Genomic DNA, 26,491 nt, shown 5'->3' on the forward strand with positions numbered 1-26,491 from the left:
GCTATGCTCATCTCATCTGTGGATGCCGTCATGTTGTTTGTTGCGTCACACCTAAACCCGCCTCAAAACTAACGCTGATTGGCCGTTCGTTTGGTGAACTGCTCCAAATTTTCTCTATCGAAAAGTTGCCAGACTAATCTGCGAGTGAAAACCTGAAGCTCGTGAGATCATGGTCTCACGGGGCTAGTCCACTTATGGGTTGTTGCAACATTACCCTTGGTAATTTTGTGTGTGGTAAGTAATGTTAAATCAAATGCCATTAGTATATTGTTCAATGTTGGTGTAGGAGATGGGATTTTGTTGTTACCTCACACAGTTGTTTTTCCATTTCACATCTTTTTTATTTGTTTGTACAGGTATTACAAAATTCCACTTCAATTCAATGTTAACTTACAAATACAGTAGTTGCATACCACTGTGTGATTTAAATGCATTTGGCAAATCGATGGGTAGGAAGTATTGAGCGCAGTGTCCTTTTTCTCCATTTGACAGATCTGTTGTTCCCTATAAACTGTGAGTTTGCTACATACAACAGTACTACATCTTGCAGGGCTTCTGAATTGAGGAAGCAAAGCATAGACTTACAAAACAACTGTTCCTGAGGCACTTCATGAGATATCAAAGGGGATAGTGAGAATTGCAAAAACAGATACCTTACTATCTCATTTTTTTGAAAACATTAACAACTAATGAATGACGACGTCTACAATATTTCAGAATCTGACCCTCACTCTAGACTACAATGATGCCCAATTTACAGAAACAGAGAGAGTGAGAGCGATAACAAAAAGGAACCAAAAAAAATTCTGTTTTGTCATATTATTTTGTTTGCTTTTGTTGTGTTTCTTGAGCGTCGAGATGCTCCTTGAATGTCCAAAAACAAACAAAAAAACAAACAAACTAATAATACAAAATAAAACTCAAACATGGCGGTTTGGTCAGTGGGAATCATTGTTTTCGCTGACCCGTGCAGCCTGCGCATCCTGATCTCCGAAGAGGCCAGCCAGTGTTTTGAAGCGTGGGCCCCAGTCACTGATGCACTTGAACTCCTCCTCGGGGTCAGCGGCCAAAGACTCAATAGAGCTGAGCGACTCAGCCACCGAGCCCTCGCCCTCGTACGCATACGTGGCCAGCGAGTCGTACGGCGGCGCTGTGCCGTTGACGTGGTTCTCCATGAGCCGCTGGTGGATGTACGAGCGGATGTCCTCGCTGTCCTCGGCGGCGGCGGCTGCAGCATGGGCCAGGTCTGTCAGAGAGTGTCCGTCTGGCCGGACGTCCCTCCTCAGCGCCAGCTCTTTCACGGCCTTGGGGTTGCGGAGTGTTCCCATGTCGAAGGCATGCGTGTCCTCTTCGCCGCCTCCCTCGTCGTCGTAGTGGATGACGTTGTCCCGGATGTCCTCCTTAGAGGACATAAGAGCCTCCTTGTCCTTGTGCCGTCTCAAGCCCACGTAGAGCACCACGATCACTGTGTTTTCATAAAGCAAACGCACAGACACACAGCAGAGACATAAATGGTCACATAAGAGAGACTCACATTACTGTCTGTAATCATCCACACCACATACAACACAGGTTCTACAGCAGCACACTGGCTTGTCTAAATCAACTAATATCAACAAATGTTGTTGAAGAATACAGTATAAGTGGTTTCGTTCATGACAAACAATGCAAACACGGCTGTGGGAAAATAAAATAAAAAACATGCTTAAAATGTGGTGGAGAGGTCACGTGCTTGGGATCCATTAGCCGATCTCTCTCTTTCTTCTGGCGCTCTCATTCCGAGCGGAACTAAAGGGAATGGCAGCCTGGGGCCAGCTGTAATGCGCTTTTGACATGCTGTCTGTCACCATTGTAGCAAGGCAGTTCTCAGGAAGAGAAGATGGGAGGCAGCCTCTCCTGGATTTCAACCCCCACCCCCCCCCCCTCCCACATAGTCACAAACATACACACTCACACTCACACTCACACACACACACACGCGCGCATACACACACACACAAACACACACACACACACTCACATACACTCCACACTACCACCACTACATCAGGCACAAAATACAACACACTAATATTCTCCCTTTTAGAAAACGCTAACTCATACAAAATGGTTTAAAGCCTCTTCAAGCCTCTTCAATTTACTTATTTACAATTCTTATGACTATACATATTGTACAACATACCATTAATGTAAGTAACAAGTATGTTTCACCTTAGTATGAGTAAAATGTATGAGTGTGTGTCTGTACACTTGTGTGTTTTCCGTCTTATGTGCGTGTGAGTGTGTGTGCTAGTGCCATCTAGTCACGTGTCTTGTATAGTTTTATTTAATGAGCCCTACTGTATGAAATGTGCTATAGACCCTTTCAAGAGAGTTCCATTATCAGCATCATAGTTGGCCCCACAAGGCTTCCGTTTTAACATTCCATATGTTATCTTAATGCAGAGGAAGTAGATTGGGAACCAAATAGAACGTTCAAGCATTGTTTTTGTTTTTATTGTTGAAAGGGTCTACAGTGCATCTCTCTATGTGATTGTGATGACTCCTGAGATGTCCCTTGTCCCTGAGGATGGCCTTGTTTTTGAACTGCATTGCCATGGCATGCTCACTCCTTCACTCACTCACCCAGCAGTATGACTACACACAGCAGGATGGCCACCAGGGCACCGGTGCTCAGGCCCACCGGCAGGAAGACGGCCTCGGCACTGCACGCCACCAGCGCACCGGCACTGCCGCCGCCGCCGGCGCACGAGCACACCTGCACCGAGAGTGTGGCCGTGCTGCTCCGCACCGGGAAGCCGCCGTCCTCCACCACCACGCCCACCGTGTACCAGCGCTGCTGCTGCCGCCTGAAGCCCGAGCGCCGGGTCACGATGCCCGCCGTGTTGTCTGAGGATGGGAGAGAGAGAGAGAGAGAGAGAGAGAGAGAACATCAGGAAGGAAAGGAGAGTGCTTGCTGTTAAAGGGAATGACAGATTTGCTTCGTTCTCAATACCAAGTTCAAGTTTTTGCCTGAAATTGCACAGTGTCTGCTTCAGAGGCCACTGTTCCCACCTAGTTTGGCCTATAATCAAATGCTTAACCTCTTTGGAAAGCTAAAACACTGTAGTTTGTTGGAAAACAATCAGACGAACTGTGTGATGTACTGACACAGAGTTACAGAGGCTAGAATATTGTTTTTTCTTTCTGCCGGATAATAAGCATCTCTGAACTGATCACATTTCAGCCCTCTAGGTCACTTGATATGACTTAGCTTCACAAGACCTGGTGTTTGGGCTCAGTTGTGTTTCTGTGTTCAAAATTAGATCAACATAGAATGAAAATATGAGTACTTTAGATCATTATTTGCCAAGGTATGCTTATGCATTTTGTAAAATGCCCTATGGAAACTCCCCATAGGACTGTTGGTTATCCAAAATGCTGACAATCAAATGCTTACTGCATATGAACCCCTTTGTGTAGAAGTCTAATCTTGGTGTTACAAGGTTGCCGCTCACGGGCCTCGAACCCGCCACCTTAACACACACACCGGCATGGGAAACGAACGCTCTAACCACTGAGCTAAAAGCCCAGGCTTCCAACTCAGCGGTTAGAAGCGTTCTTAAGGTTAGGGCTGTGAGGATTTACACGGGCAACTAGCATGCTAGCTCAGTCTGCCTCCGTTACACTGGTCTCATGCTTGCATTTGAATTATACTTCAGGGGTTCTGATATGGAATGACTACACTAAATATGGAATAATTACACAAAAATATAAATCTTTGCAATTTCTATTTCAATTTAATTGGTGTGTATGAGATGGATTATACATATGTACAATTAATATTGGATAAAATAACATGATTATTCAATTTCAATGGATTCCTGTGATTATTTCAAGACCCAATATGCTATATCTAGCATATTGCTAAGGATATACACTGTAGCTAGAAGCTAATCTGACAATGTAAAGCACTACACATATTTTACATGAAAAAGATTGTCATGTATTGAGAGAGTCCAAGCTTTCAAATGATGTATATACTATTATATGACTATGCTACAGTACATAACAATCTAATGTATAAAAATGATTTAGAATGTTGGGGGGTGGTGGGGGAGGGGGGAAACCGCCCCACCGGCGGGACACCGCAGACCATGTGAGGATGTTACATGTACACCCAAAACACACCCATGACTGATGAAGAAACACAAGAACAACCCTTATGCGCCAAGCGCCCAACGTTTGACCACATAATCTGGACCAAAGCACTTTTCCTCTTCGGTCCCCCTACAGGTTGGAAGCGGAATTGTCCATTACCGCTGTCGTAAATAATTTAGCCACCGCAGCCTACTGTCGCTCGCATGCACACGATTTGTTTATCCAGCACCGGCTTTGGAAATAACGATGTCCACAGACAAGGTAGAGTATGTTGCATGATTTTATGAAAGTATGATCTATTGCGACATCAGAAGCAAGTCAAATTTGTAGTTTCTTATGTCTCACAAACTACAGGTCCGATACCCAATCTGGCAAACTTCCATAGTGTGGTTATAGCCGATGGAGGGCCGCAAAGCGAATGCAGAAGTGCTGTTCACCCTGTTACGAGTTGATGAACCACTGAAACAATTTTGAAACGTTATTTTAGGGTATAAAAGAAAATAATCTTTGGTGTTGCTTTAATGTCTATAAACTTAATGCCTCTGACCATCCGTTTCTGATCTCCAAAATAGAGTTCTAAGAGGATGACGGCAGGTCTGCTTTCTACATGCTGCATGCTCTGCATATTTCAGGCTTTGCAAGAGCCAGCCAAAAATCCAAACAGATGAGAAACCCCATTAATCAATTAATTGCAGCCATTTGAGTAGGCTTACAATTGGCCAAAACGCAAGAATTCTCCAAAAGTTGATCTCCTTTGAAGCTGTGAATAAGCGGGAAAGTGGTTCTGGCTAAAAGGGATTACAAACTTACACGCGTAAGTACTGCGAAGAGCATCCTGTACCTTGAGATTCAAAATGATGTCTTAATAATTGCTACAGCCCCATTTTCAACGTCAGAAAAACACACTCTTCCTGCGTTTCTCAGCCTGAGGAGCTCTGTGTCATGGTGAGTGCAGTGGTCTGGTTGGTGAGTTATTAGTGTATCATTTCTCTCTTCTTTCTCTTGGGGTCAGGTAGAGTGTGCGGCTGAGCCTCGCACCTTCACCGCTGTGACGGTACGACCCGAAAAAGAACTCTCCAAAAAGTCCAGCAGTCTTCAAGAGAGGTGAGAAACATAGCGACACTGGGCCTGGAGCCACAGCGGGCGTCTTGGCGGCCGCCTGTCTGCAAAGGCAGCGGTGGTGGCGGCGGTGCAGAGGTGATGTGTCGAGATGCTCCTGTCCTCCACTCAAAGGTCACCTGATCCTGTCGGGGCTGGTTTGTTCTGCGTCGACAGCCGGCGAATTGCATTCGACAATGTAGGGCCCCATTAGACCACAGAGAGAGAGAGAGAGAGAGAGAGAGAGAGTGTGTGTGTGTTGCCTGGCCTGCCTTGAGTGCTCCTGTCTGTGGGAATCAGAGCTGATGATACTCATGTCCAGAGAACAGGCCAAGCCCCCGTCTCGGCCACAGGGACCGCACTGGCAGCCAGGTGAGAGCATCTGGACAAAATACCTCTGATCTGGAACACAGTGTCCCCTACTTTGGTCTTTGGCGTAAAAGACAAACACAAAGGCAACTTCCATCTGGTTATTCTAACATATTCATTTATAGAGGAAACATGCTGGATGTCAGTCAAGTATTACATAAGAACAGAGAAAACTTTTGAGATCCACATGGTGAAATCCCTTTGGTTTTGACTTACTTCCGAAGTCCCGTATGGTGAAGTTCCTGTTCCGGACATCTTTGAGTGATTTGAAATAAAACCTCTGACCCATCGCAGGCAGATCTCGATCCTGTGCACTGACCAGCTGGATCACCTTGGAAACAGGACAAATATTTAAGATGAACTTCATTCAACCTGGGCCTTATTGATAGATCTCTTTTAGATTCAATTTTTATTGCGGACAAAAACAGCCATTTTGTGCAAGCCTGTTAAAGCATTCAATTCATCATTATAGTATATGGATTTAAATTGTTTTGTCCCTACAAAAGCATTGGACACAAAAGGTGTGAAAGAAGAGCCCAAGATGAAAAATTACAAAGGAAGAGTGTGAACTTGGGAAACACACTGGCCTCTCCACCATATCTGCTGTCCCACTAACATCAACTGATATATGATATTTGATAACTAATAACTAATTTCCCCTACAAACACCAGTTCATTGTAGAACAGTCACATCTACCATTTGTCCCATCTGAGCTGATTATGGGCTCTGAATTGTCAAGACATGATTAAAAAGGACTGTATTGTGTGAGCTGCCTTAACTGAGAGCAAATATAAAAGAGAGAGATAAACAAATCCAGTGCCTGCCAGGACAACAGTTCTTTCAGCTCTATGCTGTTCAGCACCATGGACAGCGCCTTTGTCAAAGCCAACAGACACAGGCGGTTCCAGTGACAGGCGCGACCCGGCCACTGCTGCTACCGCCACCACCGGCACCGCTGCTGCTGCTGCTGCCAGCTCACAATCACACACCTGCAGGGCGGCTGGCCCTGCTCTGACTCCGAGGGAGCCGGACAGACAGGGGAGAAGCGGCTAATAAAGGAGCGGCCTGTCTGACAGAGATTGGGACAGGCTGCGCAGGCCCCCTCAATCCCCTCACGGCTCCTCCACCGACCCCCCGCGGCTCCCTGCCCAAGCCTTTCTCACGAGGGAAAGCCAGGCAAATCCCCGGCCTTGTTGAGAGACAGAGAGAGATTTCGAAGAGGGAGTGTGAAAGGAACAATCGGTCTATGTGGGAGTCTCTCAAACAAGCTCTCTTTTACAGACTCTTACTCACTAGGGCTGAGCAATTGACCTGTGATTTAGAACATGGCATCCCCACTCCTCCTGAAATCATAACAGCTCCATATCAAGGCGCTCATTCAACACATTCATTGAAATCATAAATATAGGTCTGTATATTTTATGTGTTTCCTGTTTTATCATACATTTGTATAGTACATTGGTGAGCAGATACATATATGTCTATATATATATATATATATCTCCACTGAATGTATGCACACTCTAAGACAGACACACCAACATGCATACAAATACATATAGATACACACAATCACTCACCTGTCCTACTTTGGCACTTTCACAAACAATGGTCTCAGGTGGAATGACAAGCTCTGGAGCAAACTCGTTGACATCCAACACAGTAATTGTGACACCAACCTTGCTAAACAAAAGTGGATTGTCTGTAAGAGAATAGCATTGTCCATTAATTCTTTGGTTTGGTAACAAAGGACCGATCACCAGAGAGTTGTAATATCTATCTCATGAATCCTGTATTTTTCTACAGTGAAACAGTGACACAAGGTGTTCATATGTGGAACTGCAGGCTGTAAACAAAACAGTCTAAATTGTGATTTTTTCTTTCTTGGCTTCCATAATTCATATGATTAGTGAATTGATTTTCTAAAGAAAAAACAATATTCTATCTTCTGATCATGACTATTAAATAGTTTAAAGTGTACCGGTCTGACCTACAGGTCAGTATAATTGTGTTTTTTCACATAGAGAGTGGGTTAAGGAATGATTCTAATATGTAAAGATCTTATTTTAATAATATATTTGTCTACATTACAATGATATTGACAACAACTGAATATATAAGTAGAAATGAGTATATAAGTATACACGGGTTTCCCGTTTACCAACAAAACTAGCATCCATGGGGCAGAAGACGCTTGGTGGCCGTCCACAACGTTATAAACTTAACCTAAATAGTCGGCTGCGCACGCATGTTTTCGTGACGTTGCATAGAAATCCATGTATACATCCTCTAAACAATGTCATTCTCCTACTTCGATGCCATACACACACAGCACTGTTTTACACAATTTCTTCACTAGATGGCAGTATACCGTTACTCATTCAAACACCACTGAATATTTTTCAAGATAAGTTCATGTTCTACTTACTAACTTTAGTTGCAACAACTGTGATGTTGTGTCGTGTCACAGCCTCCCGGTCCAGGAACTCACTGACTGTGATAAGTCCCTCCACTGGGTCAATGTCAAATGCATGCTCCAAATCCCTCTTCCAGTCAATAGAGTACCTTCAGATAAAAAGAAGATAGAATATTGTTGAAGTTGATCACAGCCACATAGTTCCAACCTGTATGGTTAACCTCTAATGGCATAAATAGGTGGACTTCATACAGTGTGAGAGGTGACACTCTGAAACCCGCACACCACTGCTGTGCCACATTAGTCTTGGCATGTGCCCTGTCTGAAGTAACTACGAGACAAAAATGTGGGTAGATCAATCACCAGCCTATCATTTGCATAGAGGAGCAAGACAAAAAAAAAAAGACAGAACTCTGTCTGCTCTGTCTCTAGAACAACGGGCACAAGCCATTAGACAAGAGGTGGACATCCTGGGTCCAGTAAGTAAAAGTTCTACCATATTTGTACCTGTGCACTTAACACAGGTGATATCACTAATTATCTGATCTACCTGGCTGCTAATTAGGATGAGCTGGTTTACTAAAAGATTGGATCAAATACTTGACAGGACTTTTACTTTCTGAAGCCGGGATGTCCGCCTCTGTGTTTAGACCAATCTAAACACTGTATGCAGACAACAATAGGGTGCCAAATACTTGTATACAAGTATAGCAGACTTTATTTTCAATACAAACTGCATTATATGCTATGAAGTGTATTTGATGTATTATGAAAACATTTGACACCATTATGTCTCTGGTCTACAATTAACACAGACACATAATATTGAGGGGAACACATTCTTTTGTACACAGAAAAACAAAAAACAAACAGAATGAATAATTCATGTTGTGTACTAAAAAGACAGATGTGCTTTTACTGCTGTGGGCTAAAATATGAATGCACTTCTCAATTTGTGGACAAAATAAACATTCATGGACAAAAGTAATTCCGTCCACAGTATAGGTTTTGTCATAGTTCTGTATGATGTCTAAGAAAGAGCTTTGCCAATTGAGAAGCATAAATTCAGACTACTGCATAATCCCAGCTCAGACTGCGCAGGGAGCAATAGGTGGCAGGCTATATCTCCTCTACAACCAGTCAAATCCAAAACATAGGGCTTTCATGGCCCTCAAATATATTAAAACAGTTGGCTTTTTCAGTGTGTGTGTGTGTGTGTGTGTGTGTGTGTGTGTGTGTGTGTGTGTGTGTGTGTACATAACAAAGTGACAACAAAGACAAAATATTATTCCAGATATGAAATAAAATCCTCAGACACTGTGTGTCATAGTCCCTATTGACCTATTGACAGGACCTCAACAGGTCACTGCTACTCTGCACTGCATACCAGTGCTTTTGTGATTTAATCTCCCTGTAGAACAATGGCAAATGTACTGCTGTGAAATATTAAAGACCCTCCAAAAAGACAGCCTTTTAAGTCGGCTGAGTGACTACAACCTAGCAGGATGTTTCCACATGCAAAATTTATGATGAAACAAAATACTTCTGTGGAAACATGCCGCTTTTGTGTTAGGCCATGCCACATGCTTTAAGCATCAACACGACAACACCTTAAACAACACTCACCTAGAGGAAAATAAAGGAAAACAAACATGCCAATAAATTAGACAGCTAGAAAAGCCCTAACGTGGCTTGTCAGACTGATGCCAGCCAAAAGTATACAATAGAGACTTTTATCCCTGCTTGGGAATGAAATGAGATTTATTTTTCTTTTCATCACTTTGCATATGAAATAAAAATGACTCGGGCTTGGGTTTCAAAAATGCCATTCATAAAAACAAATCCACTGTTTTTATGGCTATGGGAACAGAACAATACCTCTGTGCTTATCTTAGACTTCTTTGTTAACCTGTGTGACTTGTCCGAATGTGTATGTCGCAAAAATGAGTCATAGCTTGTTTTTGTCTGTATGAGAAAGAGAGAAAGAAAGAGAGAGAGATAGATAGATAGAGACAAAGCGAAAAACATAGAGAGAGAATAGAGAGAGTTTGTTTACCTAATTGGACTGTTGCCTACGTCCATGTCCTGAGCTCTCACTGCGCCCACTATGATCCCTACAGGTGTGTCCTCGTAGGTCTCCATGCTGTAGTGGGGCTTGCTGAACACCGGGGGCTCATCCACGTCCAGCACATTCACCTTCACTGTCGCCGTGTCCTTAAAGGGCCCCTGGTGCAGGAAGCGAGGGTCCAAGTGCACATTCGAAGCTTCCACTTTAAACGTGTACGCCTTTCTAGTCTCATAGTCCAGACGCTGTAAAAAAGACAGACAGACAGATGGACAGACAAAGAGTGTGTGAGAGAGAGAGGGGGAGAGAGAGAGAGAGAGAGTGGAAGAGGGAGAAAAAAACAGTGAGTGGCACTTCAAGGTATGATACTGACATGGGTGACTTATCTAGTGCCTGCAGTGGTGTGTGTGTGTGTGTGTGTGTGTGTGTGTGTGTGTGTGTGTGTGTGTGTGCCTGGTGACGGGCTGTCGGAGGCGTCACAAGACTGCCCCCACACATCGCACCTGAGGCGGAGTGACAGGAGGGAACAGCGCTCCCCGACAGCAGCCCTCTATCAGGAGGAGCCATTAGCAACGGCTCCCCTCCACCACCATCACCACCACCTACACCACCACCACCACCACCACCACCACCACCGCTCTCCACACAGCACCCACCCAGCTAACCGCCTCGGCCCACACGCCCGTTCCAGCGTGGCATGACATGATGGGGAGGGGTTGTCCCTGACCTGCTTTCTCACAACTTCTTTGGTGCTTTTACAGGTGAACCCAAGCATGGGATTTCATTTAACAAGCTAGGAAGCCTGCGGAAAAAACACACAACTGAAAAGACAAAGGAGGGGGAATTAAAATGCCCTCCATCCCGAGTGTTTTTTTTTTTTATCTGAGAAGAGGCAGACACTTTAGGCTGCAGTAACATTTCATTTGGGGATTGATGGTGCTCACTCTGTTTATTATGACAGAGAATTAGTTGGGATAAATGAATGCCACATATTTAGACCAAAGCCAAATAGACAAATCAATAGCTCAGCATGATGAAAGAGAGGGCTAAATGGCCTCACTTAACTCCTCTCACTCAAACCATGTGGTAAATATGGATTTTTAAATAAAATTGAAACCCAGCAAGCCACAAAGTGTATTGTGCTCAGTTTGTCTCCTTAATTTAATGGCTCAGACGGGCCTATTTTTAGCCCTTGAGCTTATTGTCTTGTTTTAACACTATTCAGCATTTCATTTAGCCTAGCCCAGCCTGACTGTTACTCTTTGATCGCTCTGCAGTAAACATTGCAGTAAAGCATTCCCTACTGGAGCAAGAAGAATGTGTAAAGTTATGTTCCAAAGGTAAAGACATTGTTTACTTACTCCCAGCAGAATTTTGGAAAGCAAAGGCAAATATTGCACCATTGCTCTAAAAGCTTGCACCATTAATGGTGAAGTAAGAAGCAGGCCTTCCATACAGTGATGGCCAAAAGTATTGGCACCCATGCTAAAGTTGACTGAAAAGAGGAATATAAAATCATCTTTTGGAAATTGATCTTAATGCCTTAAGTGAAAAATGAGGAAATATCTAACCTTTAAGGACACCAATTTTCTTAGTGAATGAATAATGTATCATAAATAAATAAATGTTCTTCCTTAAAATACAGGGATCATAAGTATTCCCACCCCTATGTTAAATTCCCATAGAGACAGGCAGATTTTTATTTTTAAAGGCCAGTTATTTCATGGATCCACAATACTGTGCATCCTGATAAAGTTACCTTGGCCTTTGGAATTAAAATAGCCCCACATCATCACATACCCTTCACCATACCTAGAGATTGGCATGGGTGTTATTTCAGTTAGCCTATTAGCTAGTTTGATTTGCATTGAGCATCATGATGAACAATGATGCTCATTGATGCTCAATGCAAATCAAACTAGCTAATAGGCTAACTGAAATAACACCCATGCCAATCTCTAGGTATGGTGAAGGGTATGTGATGATGTGGGGCTATTTTAATTCCAAAGGCCAAGGTAACTTTATCAGGATGCACAGTATTGTGGATCCATGAAATAACTGGCCTTTAAAATATATATATATATATATATATACTATAAACCTAGTCATATATATACATATATATATATATATATATATATATATATATATATGGCTAGGTTTATAGTTAGAAATCAATTATAGACATTTATACACGTTTAGAAAAAAACTGAATGTACTTCTGTAAACTGAACCTACTGCAGTTGTACCACAAAGAGTAAGCAAACACTAGTCTAGTACTGAGTGCTTAATAAAATACAATAAGTGATAATGCCTTCGTGAATGCGTGATAAGTCTACTGCCTTCAAGCAGACCACACATCAAAATCTGCAGAAAAACTGAGATTTTGGTTCAATTGAGCTGAGCTCACCTCCACTCCCGCACAATTAGCTGAGCAGCACGGTGCCGACCCAGGAGCAGCCTTCTTTGATATGGAAATGTGAGGCGCAGGATTGATTCGCCCATAAGGAGTACTGAGTTAAGGAATGGCAGTTTGAGCCGAGTGAACCCAGCATATGAAGAGGGGCTCTTTGATTCCCATTCAAGGGAGTTGGAGGGTGTATGTCTCATTTAGCCACTGGTTTGTGTCTTTTTATCAAAGATGCTCAGCCTAACGAAAAAACTGGGAAAGTGCACTGACACTGAAGCGTAAACACTCCAGGGGGATCGGCTTGGCCCTGCAAGCACTGCAAACACCAAAACCAGACTGTTTTTATTTTGTGTATCACATTTGTCCCTTTGACGTCCTCCTCAACAGTCATTCTCTTCTTTTGATTTTTGTTTATTTTGCTTCATAAAGCACCTAACCAAATAACTTGCTGTGTGAACATGAGTTGTGAATGAGTTCTTTTGAAGCAAGCAGCAGTGGGGTAAAATGATCTTTGGCTTAATGGTGTTCCTGCAGGTCTGGAGGAGAATCTGGAAGGCAATGGAACCATAGATATGATTAAGACAGCACACCAATTGATAAAACGCATACCCCTCTAGCGCTGCGTGTTTCTCTGGATAAGACTCCGAAAGAAAGAAATGACGTGCTGAGTGAATAATAGTTATACCGCATAACTCAGAGATAAGAAATGTTACACTTTGCATACAGAATACACAACTGCAACCTTCCTCTCCTGCTCTACTCTAATCACTGACAGGTTATGTGGTCCAAACAGACACACTGTTCACTGTGCCACACCATTGTTCCCCACATAAAAAATAGAATCCACTGCAAAATACAGCCACATCAACAACAACAGCAACCAGCAAATCCCTGCGGGACACAAACAGAATCACAGATACATCTCCCACACTCATCCCGCTCTGGTCACCCTGCTGCTAGCCTTGTTACTGATGGCAACAGTGCTGCTGTGTCTGCCTCAGTTAAACACAACGAGGGCCAACCACACCATTCACACACACACACACACAGACACAGACCCACACATACACACACAGAGAGAGAGAGAGAGACTCACCCCCCCCCACCCCCCCACAGGCCTGGTATCTCCAGGTCTATGTGTGCACTGAGGGCTGACACCCTGCTGAGTAGCTAACAGCTGTGCAGATAAACTGGAGATGAGATAGGGAGTCAGGCCGGTCAGCTTTAACAAGAGCCATGCAAAACCAGCGAGGTCACAATAAACCCAAGAGGTGAGCAAAAGGACTCCGCTGACACTGATGCAATTGGACTGCTACGTGTGTAAACATAACTTTCAGAATTCACACACGTCTCTAGTTGCACATCCTTGAGGGATTGGGGTTTTTTTTTTTTTTTGTCTTTTTTTTTGTAGGTGCTATGACTTTCAAGAGCAAGGCTTTGTATCCTGGCAACTGGGAGCTTTATTTCTTTGTTTATTTTGCTCTGAAGATAACTGAACATCTTCCATAAAACACTATCTGACAGTCCCATTTTAGCATCAGGCATTTACTCAACAAAAGAGAACAGTACGCTAGAGCAAGTAATCCCTTGGTAAACTGGTTGGAATGCTGTTATTTAAGATGAGGGACCATTTAAGTTATTAACTTTAGCTTTTTAAATGACATATTTTCTCCGTTTTGGTTGACCAGTTTCTCTGTGAATAAGAGATGAAAGTGGTTTGTGGCACTGCGTGTACGGTGTAAATCAGTGGGGTGACGTGTTAAGATGAGGTGAACACACCACCACACCACACACCCCACACCACACAGGCAGCTACCTTTTCTCTGGGATTTTTGCTGGACAGCTCTGCCAGCTCCAATCTCATCTGAGCAGAGACAGGGGAAGGACAGGAGCGCTTTTATCCCACTGTGGACTCCATAAAACAGCATCTCCATGATCCAATTCACCCTGGTAACGTTCAGAGTTCAGAGAACTCTCCCATAATCTGCTCTGTGGTTTATAAAACATAGCCTATAGGTGGCACTGTCTGTCTCTTCAGCTCTGGCTCCACAGAGGTTACCCCACCACATTTGCAGCAAAGAGATATATGCTTGTGTTTTGATGAGGGACTGTGAATAGGATGAATGGAGATGAGGCCTAGAAATGGATGAAAGAACAACTGGAGACATCATTTGGTGTCAACATCTAACCAATACTTAAGAGACCAGTGTTTGTTTGAAAAATACACTTCAGTCATCAAAGCACGAGTGCTTCCATAAAGTCAGTTTGAAGACGCTGTGTAACACCATGACTGTCGTTCGCTATCTGATGGGGCCGCACTGCTCATCCGCTGAAATGAAATTTTTAACACCACAAACCAGACAGGCTGAACCGCTGGGTTTCCCACTGGCCCACCATTAAGCAAGGCAGTAAGATGCGTCACTGTGTACGTCACATTTTAAAAAACAACCCTCTTGACAGCGACAAACATCTCATCATTTGCTTGTTTAGCAAATGGACAGGCCAATTATTAGAGCTAAGCTTTTTATTTGATCTAACGCAAGACGGGGAGAGCCCACCTTTTATCCCTCAGTCCTCACACAGCCCATTATCCTTTTTAACTCATTAGTGTGGCAGATGCTCTTAACAAATACAAAAGAAAAAAGAAAAAGAAACACACACATTCACATCGAGAGAGATAGAGAGAGAGAGAGAGAGAGAGAGAGAGAGAGAGAGTCAGTAGAACAGTAAACGGTCTTCGACTCACACACTTTGCATGGCACAGCAGGGGGGCTGGGGACAGTCTGCTGTTTTACTGCATTGGGGATGGGTGGAGGGACACTGAGATGGTATAGTGGGGGTGAGGGAGCAAGCGAGTGGAGCGGGATGGCACCGACACTAACCCTGTTCTATGGCCCAAGGTTAGGATCTCTCATATTCATATGAAAGTGCTTTTTGGGTCACAGGATATGCCATGCTCACAGTCTGCTTTGTCGGGACGTGGTGTCTTTGTGCCTCTCCCATGGACCTTTAGTCTGGTGCAGAATAGGCTACGTAACGACAGAAAGAAAGACTGAGATAACACTGCTGAAGGATACTACTGAAATCACTGAAATTATTCACAAGTCTCAGGCAGCACCCATCATGTCTCTTGAAGAAATGTGATAGAATTCACATTCGCAATCAATTGGAATTTGAGCTGAGCATAAAGATGGGATGCTGATGATGATGGGATGTAGTGATGTATCCCGGCATGTTTTCACATCAAGTGAAAATGAGACCAGTTTTTAATAAATCTGAAAAAATGTCTGAAGGCTGGTTAGCAGGGTACAGTACCAGTAAATAATGTACTGTCTCCCTGCAAGGCATAGGTTTATGTACTGGAGCATTCTGGCGCAAAGCAAGGTTCATGAAACACATGGAAGCAGGATGTGACTTTGAGTGTTTTGAGTTACATGTCAGGATGTCATGTTGTTCCCATATACTGTGCACTGCATGAAACTGTATATTTGCCCCCAGATAGTCGAAGGCATGTTCCTTGACATACCATCAACACTAATGACTAGAGAGAGCTGCGCTGCAGAAGGACTGAATGCTGAGGGGGGCAGAGATGTGTCAGGCACACATTATCATAACGCCCAAGGGGAGAGCATCAATCAGAGCAGCTTTTTTAAAGGACGAGCCAGAGAGTAACTGGCAGACGCGCTGAAATAAAGGCACAGTTAGTTGCCTTTTTCCGTGAGCGCTGAAATGCACTCAGCAGTGAGTGGAGAAGCCCGGCTACTCTCACTGGGAAAACACTTTTTCCCTGCAGCCTCGTGTCCGTGAGGCTTTTACCGGGGCTTTTTTGGCACAGCTAAGCACTTACAGCGGGGAGACCCGCGTTGGCCGGCCGCGGCCGTGAGCGTCTGAGAGGATTTCTGCCTGTCACATCACATTAACACGCGTGTGCCTGGACACCGGTGACCACACTCATTTATTTATGACCAGTAAATCAAAAAAGATTGAGCACTTTCTTGAGAAAACTCAAACAACGTATATTTTAAAACCTAACCTGATGCCTCAGCATGACTGAAACAGGTCAGCCAATGCAGGTCCAAGGCTATCTTCCCTATACTGCAGTCCAGCCTTTGATCGCTCTGCAGTAAACATTGCAGTAAAGCATTCTCTACTGGAGCAAGAAGAATGTGTAAAGTTATGTTCCAAAGGTAAAGACATCAGCCAATGCAGGTCCAACGCTATCTTCCCTATAATGCAGTCTAGCATCTGACCAGGCAGATAAGGACTCTGACTAAGAACTCCATCCCTGGCGGGTCCATCTGAGCTACTGGACTTTTGAATGAATTGACAGGTTGAGACTTTCCACAGTTGAAACAGGCAACTGGAAGTGCAAGTTCAACAGGAACACATGAATGACAATGCATTATTCATGGCCAATAGCGTGGTTTTGCATGCTGTAATCAGGACTGACTTGTACAAGGGTAAACACTGAGCTCCTGAGGACTGCCAGGGAGTAATATCATTATCTGTACACACGCATGACTGTGTGAGCAGCACAATGCAAAGCGGGCATGTCAGGGAGTAGTGTGCCATCTCCTTGGGCGTATGGCAATGTCTAACAGCACCTTCTGCCCCCGGGGTGAGATACAGCGCTGGATGTCCTGCCAGATGACACAGCCAGGAATTTAGTATCACATGGAATGCTTGAGATCATTGGCACATTTGTTGTTGTCTACATCATATAGCATAGTGGGTCGTTGAAATCAAAATGTACTCCTCGAACCGAATCGTAAGATAATAGATGGAGTCACTGAATCGCTTCATTGAGTCCTACCTTTTTGAGGATCACTGTGCCTTCCTGGTTGAACTCGTTGGTGACAATGTCAAACATGGTGCCCCCATCCCCTGGAACGATACTGTACTCCACTTGCGCATTCTTGCCGTCGTCTAGGTCATGAGCTACGATCTTGCCCACGGCTGACCCAATGGGGGAGGACTCGGGGATGCGCAGATGAAAGATACCTGCCACACGGAGGACAACAATGAGCATCTGTCACACCACACGCCAAGGTCAACTGGTCAGGCAAAACAGAAGACAACATAATGACTGGGGGACAAAAGACAGCAGAAATAGCCACTGAAGGATAAAGTTGTGAGTGGAGAATATGCAGCTCAGTGGAAACTCAGTGGAAGTGTAGCACTAGGGCCATCAGTCTTGTAGGTTTTCACCATAATTACTTCTAATGTCTGCACAAAATAAATGAAAAAATAAATAAAAAGGGATTTGCATTATTTATATTTTCAGGTGATCAGAGGACTGGCTGTCTCAGACAGACTTAATTGGATGCAATGTTGTCTTCCCAATGGATCAGAGACACCATATTGAAAGTAAATATGGTAGTGAAAGACTGCTTTGGTAGTGAAAGACCAGCTTTAGTGGCTTGGCTTGAGTTTCTTTACATAAAAGTATGGGTTAAAAAATCGGCATGCTCAACTGATACACAGTTTGCAATTCGCAATTCATAATTTATAATGGCACATGCAGTGTTGAATGCATATTACCTGAACACCAAACAGAACAGTGCATTGCTGAATTGACATGTCTTGCGTGTCTTTGCATCTAGTAACTTAAATAAACAAATGCATTCATATCAAATTATTCTACTTCAATAAGCTATATAAAGGTTCTCCATAACATACACTAGGTGTCACAAGGACAAGGAGAGAAAATAAATAGACCATGCTTTAGATTTTTTGCTCACTCTTTATAAATCTTGGGGGGTTGTCGTTGACGTCACTGAGGGTGATGTTGATAGTAGTGGTCCCTGCCAGGCCCCCGAGCTGGCCTCCCATGTCCTTGGCTTGGATGAGGACCTGGTAGACTTCCTTTACCTCTCGGTCCATGTTTGGCAAAGCTGTCTTTATAATCCCTTTACATAATAAAAAAGAGAGAAATACAGATTTAGAGAAGGGCCGGGAAACAACCAGAAGAACAGACGACGGCCCTAACCCTACGGATTTGTGGTGCAGAAATCCCTCATGTGGGCTTGCTTGGAAAAATTGGGTGTCTATTTATTGATCCACTCATTAATCAGTAAATGGCACCTCTATGAACACAGTGCAATAAAAAGCAGCCCTTTGACATTCTGCTAATGGCTAATCTTTCCTAATGGTGGCTCCCCCACAGGGAATATCTCTTGATCAAAACTAGCCAATAAGATCCACTTCGCTTTTCTCGACCTCCACGAGGCCATACTACAGAGACAGGATCATACAGTAAATCTTTGTTTATTCTGAGGGCATTTGAGAGCATCTCCCTTCAAAACAAAATAAATAATTCATGAACATTAATTTAAGTAAACACCAACTGAAATACACACTCTCCCCATCTTGCATATGGACTTTGTGTCTTGCAGGCTGCATCATTTTAGTTGAGATTAGGCATTTTGACATTGCACCTGTTTTTGAGTCCACTGAGAAGTATGGTTGGCCATGGATAATGCTGTACACAATCCTGGCACTGTGTCCATAGGTGGGGTCATCGGCATCACTTGCTGTCACTTGTGTCACATAGGTGCCTGATCAAAAAAATTAAAAATGAAACTATGATTTAAAGCAACCAAGTTAGGAAACTAAGGCCACTACAATAAAAAAACACTACAATAAGAAACGAAAGTAAGTCAATGTATAATATTTGATTCACCAACTATAACTTTATTACAAAGAGGATGTAGGTCACCAGATTTGCAGAGAAAATATACAAAATGCAAGCCACGTCTGTTGTCTGAAAACATTACGCAAAAGTAGAATACAAGCACTATTTTTAGGTTAAACATTTTAGTGGGTAACAGACTGGTTTTGATGATGGCATAATCTGCACCCACTGAATAGCGGTGTTTGAATTTAAGACTGGATTAGAGATTAGATTTAAGACCTCTCTGTTAAATTAACTGCGAGGCAGTGTAATGGTATCCAGCTGGGAGTTAGGGCTCTAGGCAGTTAGGACCAGCTCCCAACTTAAGCAGCAAAACCCAAGACAACCAGATCAGTCATTGCGGCGAACAAAGAGACTCTTACTTTGTAACTCCTTCTGTTTGGAAAATAAACTGCATTCCCTTTCATGCTGTCAGTAAGTAAATCACCAAAGTAAACTATTTTATTTAAATACTAACAGTACTTTAAATGAAGCCATTTACAACACATTGTCAGTCTGAGCATATTGTTGCCTAGTGCGAATCCACCGAGTGAAACCATTTTGAGACTGCATCCATCCTAATGTGGGCCTATATTGCATGCAGAGGACTTCTCACTGGTGTCAGCTTTGACATTGAGCTTTTCAAGTGAGTTGTTTTTGATGATCAAAAAAGACCACCTGGGAATTTCTTGCCCTCCAACTACTGATAGAATAACGTATGCAGAAAATATGCTGTGCATGGAAAATGCCCATTCCCCCAGCAATACTGTGGTCAAATCTGTGGTCATTAGCCGTGCCTCACAGTCATTATTGGAGCATTTGTATTCCTGATAATATTTTTGCCATGTATCATTCTGACCATTAGTCTTACCATCTACTCATATGAGAGCATACAAGGTTAGATCATTCAGGCTTGTTTGCACCTCTCAGCTCCAAGGTGAGAGCTCACTATGTCCAGTGCATCCTCTCCATGGTCAAGCTCAAAAGAGCCAGTGGAGCACGCCTCACCTACAGGTGACATCTCTGGGACAGTGGCCGCATATGGTCCACCCAGGAACTTGGGCTCGTTGTCGTTGATGTCCTGCACCTTGATGATGAACTCGGACTCGGGCTCCAGCGGCCGGCCGGTGCGCATGTCCACCGCCTGGGCCCGCAGCGTGTAGTAAGGCTTCTCCTCCCGGTCCAGGCTCCTTAAGGCATGGATGTCTCCGGTGGTGGGCTCGATGGTGAAGATGGAGCCCACTCCTTCTCCAGACAGGGTGTACTTCACCAGGTTGTCCCCTTTGTCCATGTCTGTGTGGAGCTGAAACACACAGACAGTTGAAGATTAGCCCTGACCTAAGAAGAGTGGAAAGCAAAAATCAAAACACCAAAAATTTGTGAAGCTCTCTGCTAATTCTGTCACGTTATGTCTGGCCAGAAAGCGTGACAGGTTTGACTAATTTGCCCCCTTTTATTTTGACATTGACGACAGTTAATTACGACTAGGGGGTGAGAAAAACTGCTTGTTTCAACAAACCTCAATACCTCTAATATCCGCTGTTGGCACCCCTTGGGCAATTGCTATGCTGTGCTGTACTGGGCTAAAGCTCTCCTGCTCTCCCTCAGCCTCAGAGAAGGAACAATGCCCCATGATGCGTGATGACTTTGCCTATTTGACTAAGGAGCCGAATGACTGAGGACATGATTTCAAGGCCCGTTAATTCCGAGATGGAAACCTCTAGGAACAATTCATGCTTTATTGAGAAAGACTGTTTTTCAATGGCTCATGTAATGAGTGAGGTGAGTGTATTTATAGAAGGAAAAGAAATAGAATAGATGGGGACATTATCTACAGACCTGAATTGAGAATGTCGGAATCTTTGATGGAGTTGAAGCACCATCTTTAACAAATGAGGTATTGTCTTAAAAGATTGCTCTGTTAAAATTTCCGACTGGCCTCACTCACTTTTATCTGACAAACAACACACACACACAGTGTAAATAATGTCATCTATAAATAGTGAACAGTATTTTAAGAAGAATTTGCTATAGAACCCTGTGGGACAAAATTGTCCTTTGCCTTGTATTGTGCCATAAATCCTGTATTGTGTTTGAATCACAAACTCTGTTTGAATCCCAAATCCAAGTATCTAAATTTGTCATAGCCAGTATGGCATTGAGTGAAATTATCATAGTGAAATAGTAGGGATAATGATATTGCTGAAATAATGTGATTGTGGTCTGAAAGTTGTGCATGCGATAAAAAAACAAACAGATAATTCACCATGTGTGCAAGAGATGGGGCATTTGCTAATTTGAGTCCCCATAACACAAAGACCTTTGAAAACTTCCAGGAACTAACATAAGGTGAAATTGAATTGCTAAAGATAACAAGCAAATACCAATGTTGAAAAGAAGCATGAGATCCTTAAACAGCCTACTGTCATGCATTGTTTACATACAGTATATTGATGAAAAAAACTACTCATTGTTTTCCCTGATGTATTATTGAGGAATTGAAGTATGAAACCCATTTTGATTAAAGTGACTGACCCTGCAATGTTTTACTAATTGAAAAGAATCGCTTGGATTCTAACACAGAATGGGACGGATTATTATCCATTTCCAAGTATGGGTGATAAATACGTGTTCACACCATCTATGGGGCATAATAGAATGATAAAGCGGAATATCAGTTAGCAGAATGAGGTCAAGCCTCTAATGTGACTGTCCTTATATGGGCAATGGCAGTGGTATCTCAGCTATTCACTAACATGAGCAGACTTTTGATTTCAGAGAAAACTGGGGCTTCGGATTTTAGACATACACATTTTAAGGCCATCTGCTTATGTTCACAGCTGACAGATCCATAAACCATTTGCTCCAAACTTCTAGTATTACAGAACCATACTGGTAAACAAAGCAATATAAATGGAAATGGATCTAGATTTGTTTTTTTTTTCTGTTGACACAGGTGACGTTATCTCTTGTGAATGGCTGTGGCAGTGGGGGGACAGGGTAACAGATAGAGATTCTCTGGAGACAAATGACTCACTCTCCTTAAAGGTCACAGAGAAGAGCAGATCATAAAATTGAGGTAATGTATTCTGGAGTCAAAGGGCAAATGGCGTGACATATATGCTCCTGCTTGAAACAAATGAGGGGGTTCTGTGGCAGCCGGAAGGATGTGAAAGACACGAGCGCACCACAACACCCATGACCCCAGCCGAAAGCTAGAATTTTCCAGTCATTTGTTAAGCGTGTAAAATATTTTTTAAAAATCCATGGAATTACAAAATTGTATTATATAACTTATTGGATAGTTTCTGAGCTTAATAGTGTTGACAGCATTATTGCATTTTAATTTATAACATTTCTATTTCCTATCATAAGAATTGCCACCCACCCAGGAGAAAAGTTTCCTTATTAGGAAGAAAGTTTTGACTTATTAAGCTTGCACATGACTTACATCACACTATTTTAGTTATTAAAGTTTCAGTCTAATACCCACCCACATACTATCAGGTAGAGCTGGATAAGTAGCACCGTCTGAATAGCTCTCTGATGCATTCACGACAGCTTCTTTCACAGCTCATGGACACAAAAAGACCCTTCACATGAGAAAAGGGGGAGGGCAAACTGTCACACTGTGATTTGGAAGTTAAGCCAGATATACTGAAGTGCTTTCCAGCCTAATGTAGTTTGGAATTAATATTTTTTGTGTTTGGGTCTTGCAGATGGCTTTTGCCTAGTATGGGGCACAGGCAGATTATTTAATTGCACAAAGTAAAGTCATGCAAAATCATCTCTTGAAACATTTTTGCCGCCTGTATCAAACTAAAAGATATAACTGATGTCTTTATAGTTGCTCCATTTGCCTCTAAAGGGAACATCTGTATGTGCCTTCTGTCCATACGGTGGTGTTTTTGTTGGGGTACGGTGTTTGATGACTTGGGGTTTGATAAGAGTTAACTAACTATGAAGAGGATGGGAATCGTATGAGAAAGAGATAGAGAGAGAGACTGAGTAAGACAGAACAAGAGAGAGAGAGAAATAAAGTGAGGAGAGAGAGAGAGAGACAGAAAGAGAGAGAGATGCACTTAATCTTCGACTTAAGGTTAAAAAGGTTTCAATCTTGATTCATCAACCTGGCATTTTGTACCGAGACAGCCTTAACTGTCTGTCTGCAATTAGAGCCTGATCCCTCCCCGCTGCCACTACCTCTGGCCCTGCCCTGGATTAATCAGTAGTCTTGGGCATGGCCCCATGTCATCTGGTGCATCCTTAAAACTAAGGGGGGGGTGGGGGGAGGGGTGGTATCCTCGCTCACTCCCTAACCATTCCAACAGCAGCAGTGGCAGTTGGCTGTGAGACTGTAGCAGCAGCAGAAGCAGGGGCCACTATCCCTGCCTGTTTGGTCAAAGTGGACATCTCCCCTCCAAGAGGACAGAGACCGCTGATTGCAGCAGTTATCAGTCCACACAAGTCAATCTAGGTCCCATTTAAGCTGCAGGTGCTACAGAATCCAACTTCATCTTAAACGGCCTTTGAAATTTAATTTGGTGCTGCCGAGGGGGAAAAAATCCTTTTAACCTTGCCTCTATGCACTTAACACAGAATCAATGCTTGCAGATCCTGTGATGTCAGGTGTAGTTATCCCATCGACCATTATTGTCAAGACATATTAAATTCTTACAGGGCACAGGCAGTTTTCACACACCATCCATCATCACAGACATCAATTTCTCTTTTTTTCAACCAATTCACAAAGGCTAATGTCCTTGTAGCCCCCCTTAATAATGGGGCAGCCGTGGCCTACTGGTTAGCACTTCGGACCTGTAACCGGACCAGCCGGTTCGAACCCCGACCAGTAGGCACGGCTGAAGTGCCCTTGAGCAAGGCATCTAACCCCTCACTGCTCCACGAGCGCCGCTGTTGTTGCAGGCAGCTCACTGCGCCGGGATTAGTGTGTGCTTCACCTCACTGTGTGTACACTGTGTGCCCTCACGGGATCAAAAGAGTATATATACACTTATACTTAATATATTTTTCATGAAAAGACAAGGTTGTGGAGTGTGCTGAAATAATGATGAGATTCAACCATCTAATTCATACACACACATTACTCCCATGTTTTCATGATTCCATAGCCAGACAGAAATAGCCTACATATGGTGAGTTTAGCTGATTTTAAATCATCCACTTGGACCATCCACCTAAGTGGATCCTCCAGAGCCCATATTGTTCTGCTTTGTTCTTGTGTAGTCTCCACAGAGCATGAGGACCACTGTGAGAGATGTGTCCTCTCCTGGCGCAGCGAGTGCTCTGCTAAGTTCAGTATTTCATTTAAACTCATCCGAGAAGCTGAATTGGGTGATATTTTTAGCTCTGTGTGGTATCTTCTGTTTGTTGCCACAGAACAGAGTCAATTCAGAGTGCACAATTCTAAGCATTCGAAAGCAGATCACACTCAAACACACACACACACACACACACACACACACACACACACACACACACACACACACACATAAACACAAACACATGCATTTGCACATACACACAGAGAGAGAGACACACACACAGGCACACACACTTTCTTCAGTGATTCACTGCATTCAAACAGCCCTTTGAAGTACTCTCACACTCTGTTCTTGCACTCAACCCACTATCACATGAGTACATAAAACACTATGAATTTCAGACCATGTTTAAAAATTGAACAAGGCACAGAAAGGAGAGTAAAGGGAAGAAAACAATAGCAAAAAGCAATAAATAAATATCACTTTACCTTCCCAACATACTGAGGTTCCGAACCCATATATTCTTCTAGAACAAAAAACTGGTTCCACACCCATCCTCTCTTGACCCTTTGCGCTCCAGAGAACCCATGTCTTCTCAGGTTCCGGTGGTGCTCCTTTCCCATCCTGCCGTGGGACGGATAGTGGAGGGGAGCGACGAAGGCTTTGTCCAACAGACACCAGAGGAACAGCAACCAGCAGTTCCCCGTGAGCATTGGAAGATCTTTGAGGAGGGAGATTCTCTGCTAAATTCCAAAGGGGCCTCAGTCAGACAAATGGTCCGTAGATCCCAGGCCGGATGGTGGGGGATTTCTGGAGGACATTGATGAACCAACATCCAGAGTGGCTTGAATGCTTGTGGCTCGCTGAAGAGAATCACCTGGTAGATCAACCAAACAATCAATCAATCAGTAAATCAAGTGGAATAGTGAAATTGTTGGCAAATTCCTTCCTCTGACTAGACATGGTCTCTGAAGATTGCAATATAGCATCCTTTCTCACATTCCAAACAAATATCTATTCACAGCTCAAGCCATTTACCATTCAGTAATGTGTACTGAAAAAATATTTTGTCAGGGAACTCAAGCTCGTCCTAATTGAATATGATGTATTTTACGGATCATGGTGCCAGGGATAGGAAATATGAACAAATTGGCCCTCTAGAGAACATTTAGCTCTCTCTCTGTCAAGCTTTTGGAAAAATGGCCCAGATACGTGAGGATACAAACTGGCAATCCATGAAGACTCGGTGACAAATGGCATCTTTCCCAAAGATATAGAGATTGTTGTGTTTTACCAGTCATTTCTTCAGTGTTTTACTTTGAATTATCTGTATTCTGAGACAGAGAGGGTGATTAGATAAAATATGTAAAACCTATGCAGAGGTTCATAGGTTATCCGTAGACTTTAAGTGAGAATGTCTACCTAAGCTATTTTATTGCTGACAGAGACGTCTGCTGAGGCACTTTCAAATGGCCTCCTGTGACATTGTGTCAAGAAATTCTGTCTGAGAATGAGCTGGTGTTGGTATTTTCTCTCAAAGTCATAATTCATGTTGAGAAATAATTCCAGGCTGCAGCACTGAAGTGACTGAACCAAACTAACCTTCCTGGTAACTTTTTAAAACTCATAGATACATTTTAAAAACCAAGGGAGTGAAATATTCTGTCTCCGATGATCTAGTATTTTTCCATGTTTACAGACGGGTGGAAATATTATGATTACAGTGAACATATCTGCAGCTGATCCTCCATTGCCCTTGGAATCCTGGTCTTACAAACATGCATAAATACTAGAAAATCTGCTTAAATTTAATGCGAACTGAATTGCATTTTTGCATTAGCGATATGCTAATTGCATGACCAGCAACCATGCATGCTGAGAGGTGACTTATAAAAATGTCTCTCGGGACATATTCAGCTCTGGAGATGAAGCATGTCTTGTATTTGGCACATGACCCTCTCCATCTACCGCCATTCATTGTACGGAACCCCACAGCAATATTTCTGTTTCTATGCATTTGCCAGATGCAATCCC

The 26,491-nt window shown here is 43.2% G+C and overlaps 1 protein-coding gene across 1 annotated transcript; it reads right to left on the minus strand.

Moving 5' to 3' along the window:
* Positions 1-938: 938 nt before the first annotated feature.
* Positions 939-25,170, minus strand: cdh12a (cadherin 12a). The gene is made up of 11 exons (XM_076293285.1): positions 24,946-25,170; positions 20,181-20,475; positions 18,937-19,056; positions 18,241-18,408; positions 17,313-17,500; positions 10,081-10,334; positions 8,037-8,173; positions 7,189-7,310; positions 5,824-5,938; positions 2,626-2,889; positions 939-1,465 (listed from the first exon to the last, which is right to left on the minus strand). The coding sequence occupies exons 1-11, from the start codon at positions 25,168-25,170 to the stop codon at positions 939-941; spliced, it is 2,415 nt and encodes an 804-aa protein (XP_076149400.1).
* Positions 25,171-26,491: the final 1,321 nt, after the last annotated feature.

The sequence above is a fragment of the Alosa pseudoharengus genome, unplaced genomic scaffold, assembly GCF_046254945.1.
Source record: "Alosa pseudoharengus isolate Yale_2024_CS ecotype anadromous, Long Island Sound unplaced genomic scaffold, YU_APseudo_1.1 YU_APseudo_1.1_scf_2, whole genome shotgun sequence".
Taxonomy (NCBI): domain Eukaryota; kingdom Metazoa; phylum Chordata; class Actinopteri; order Clupeiformes; family Clupeidae; genus Alosa; species Alosa pseudoharengus.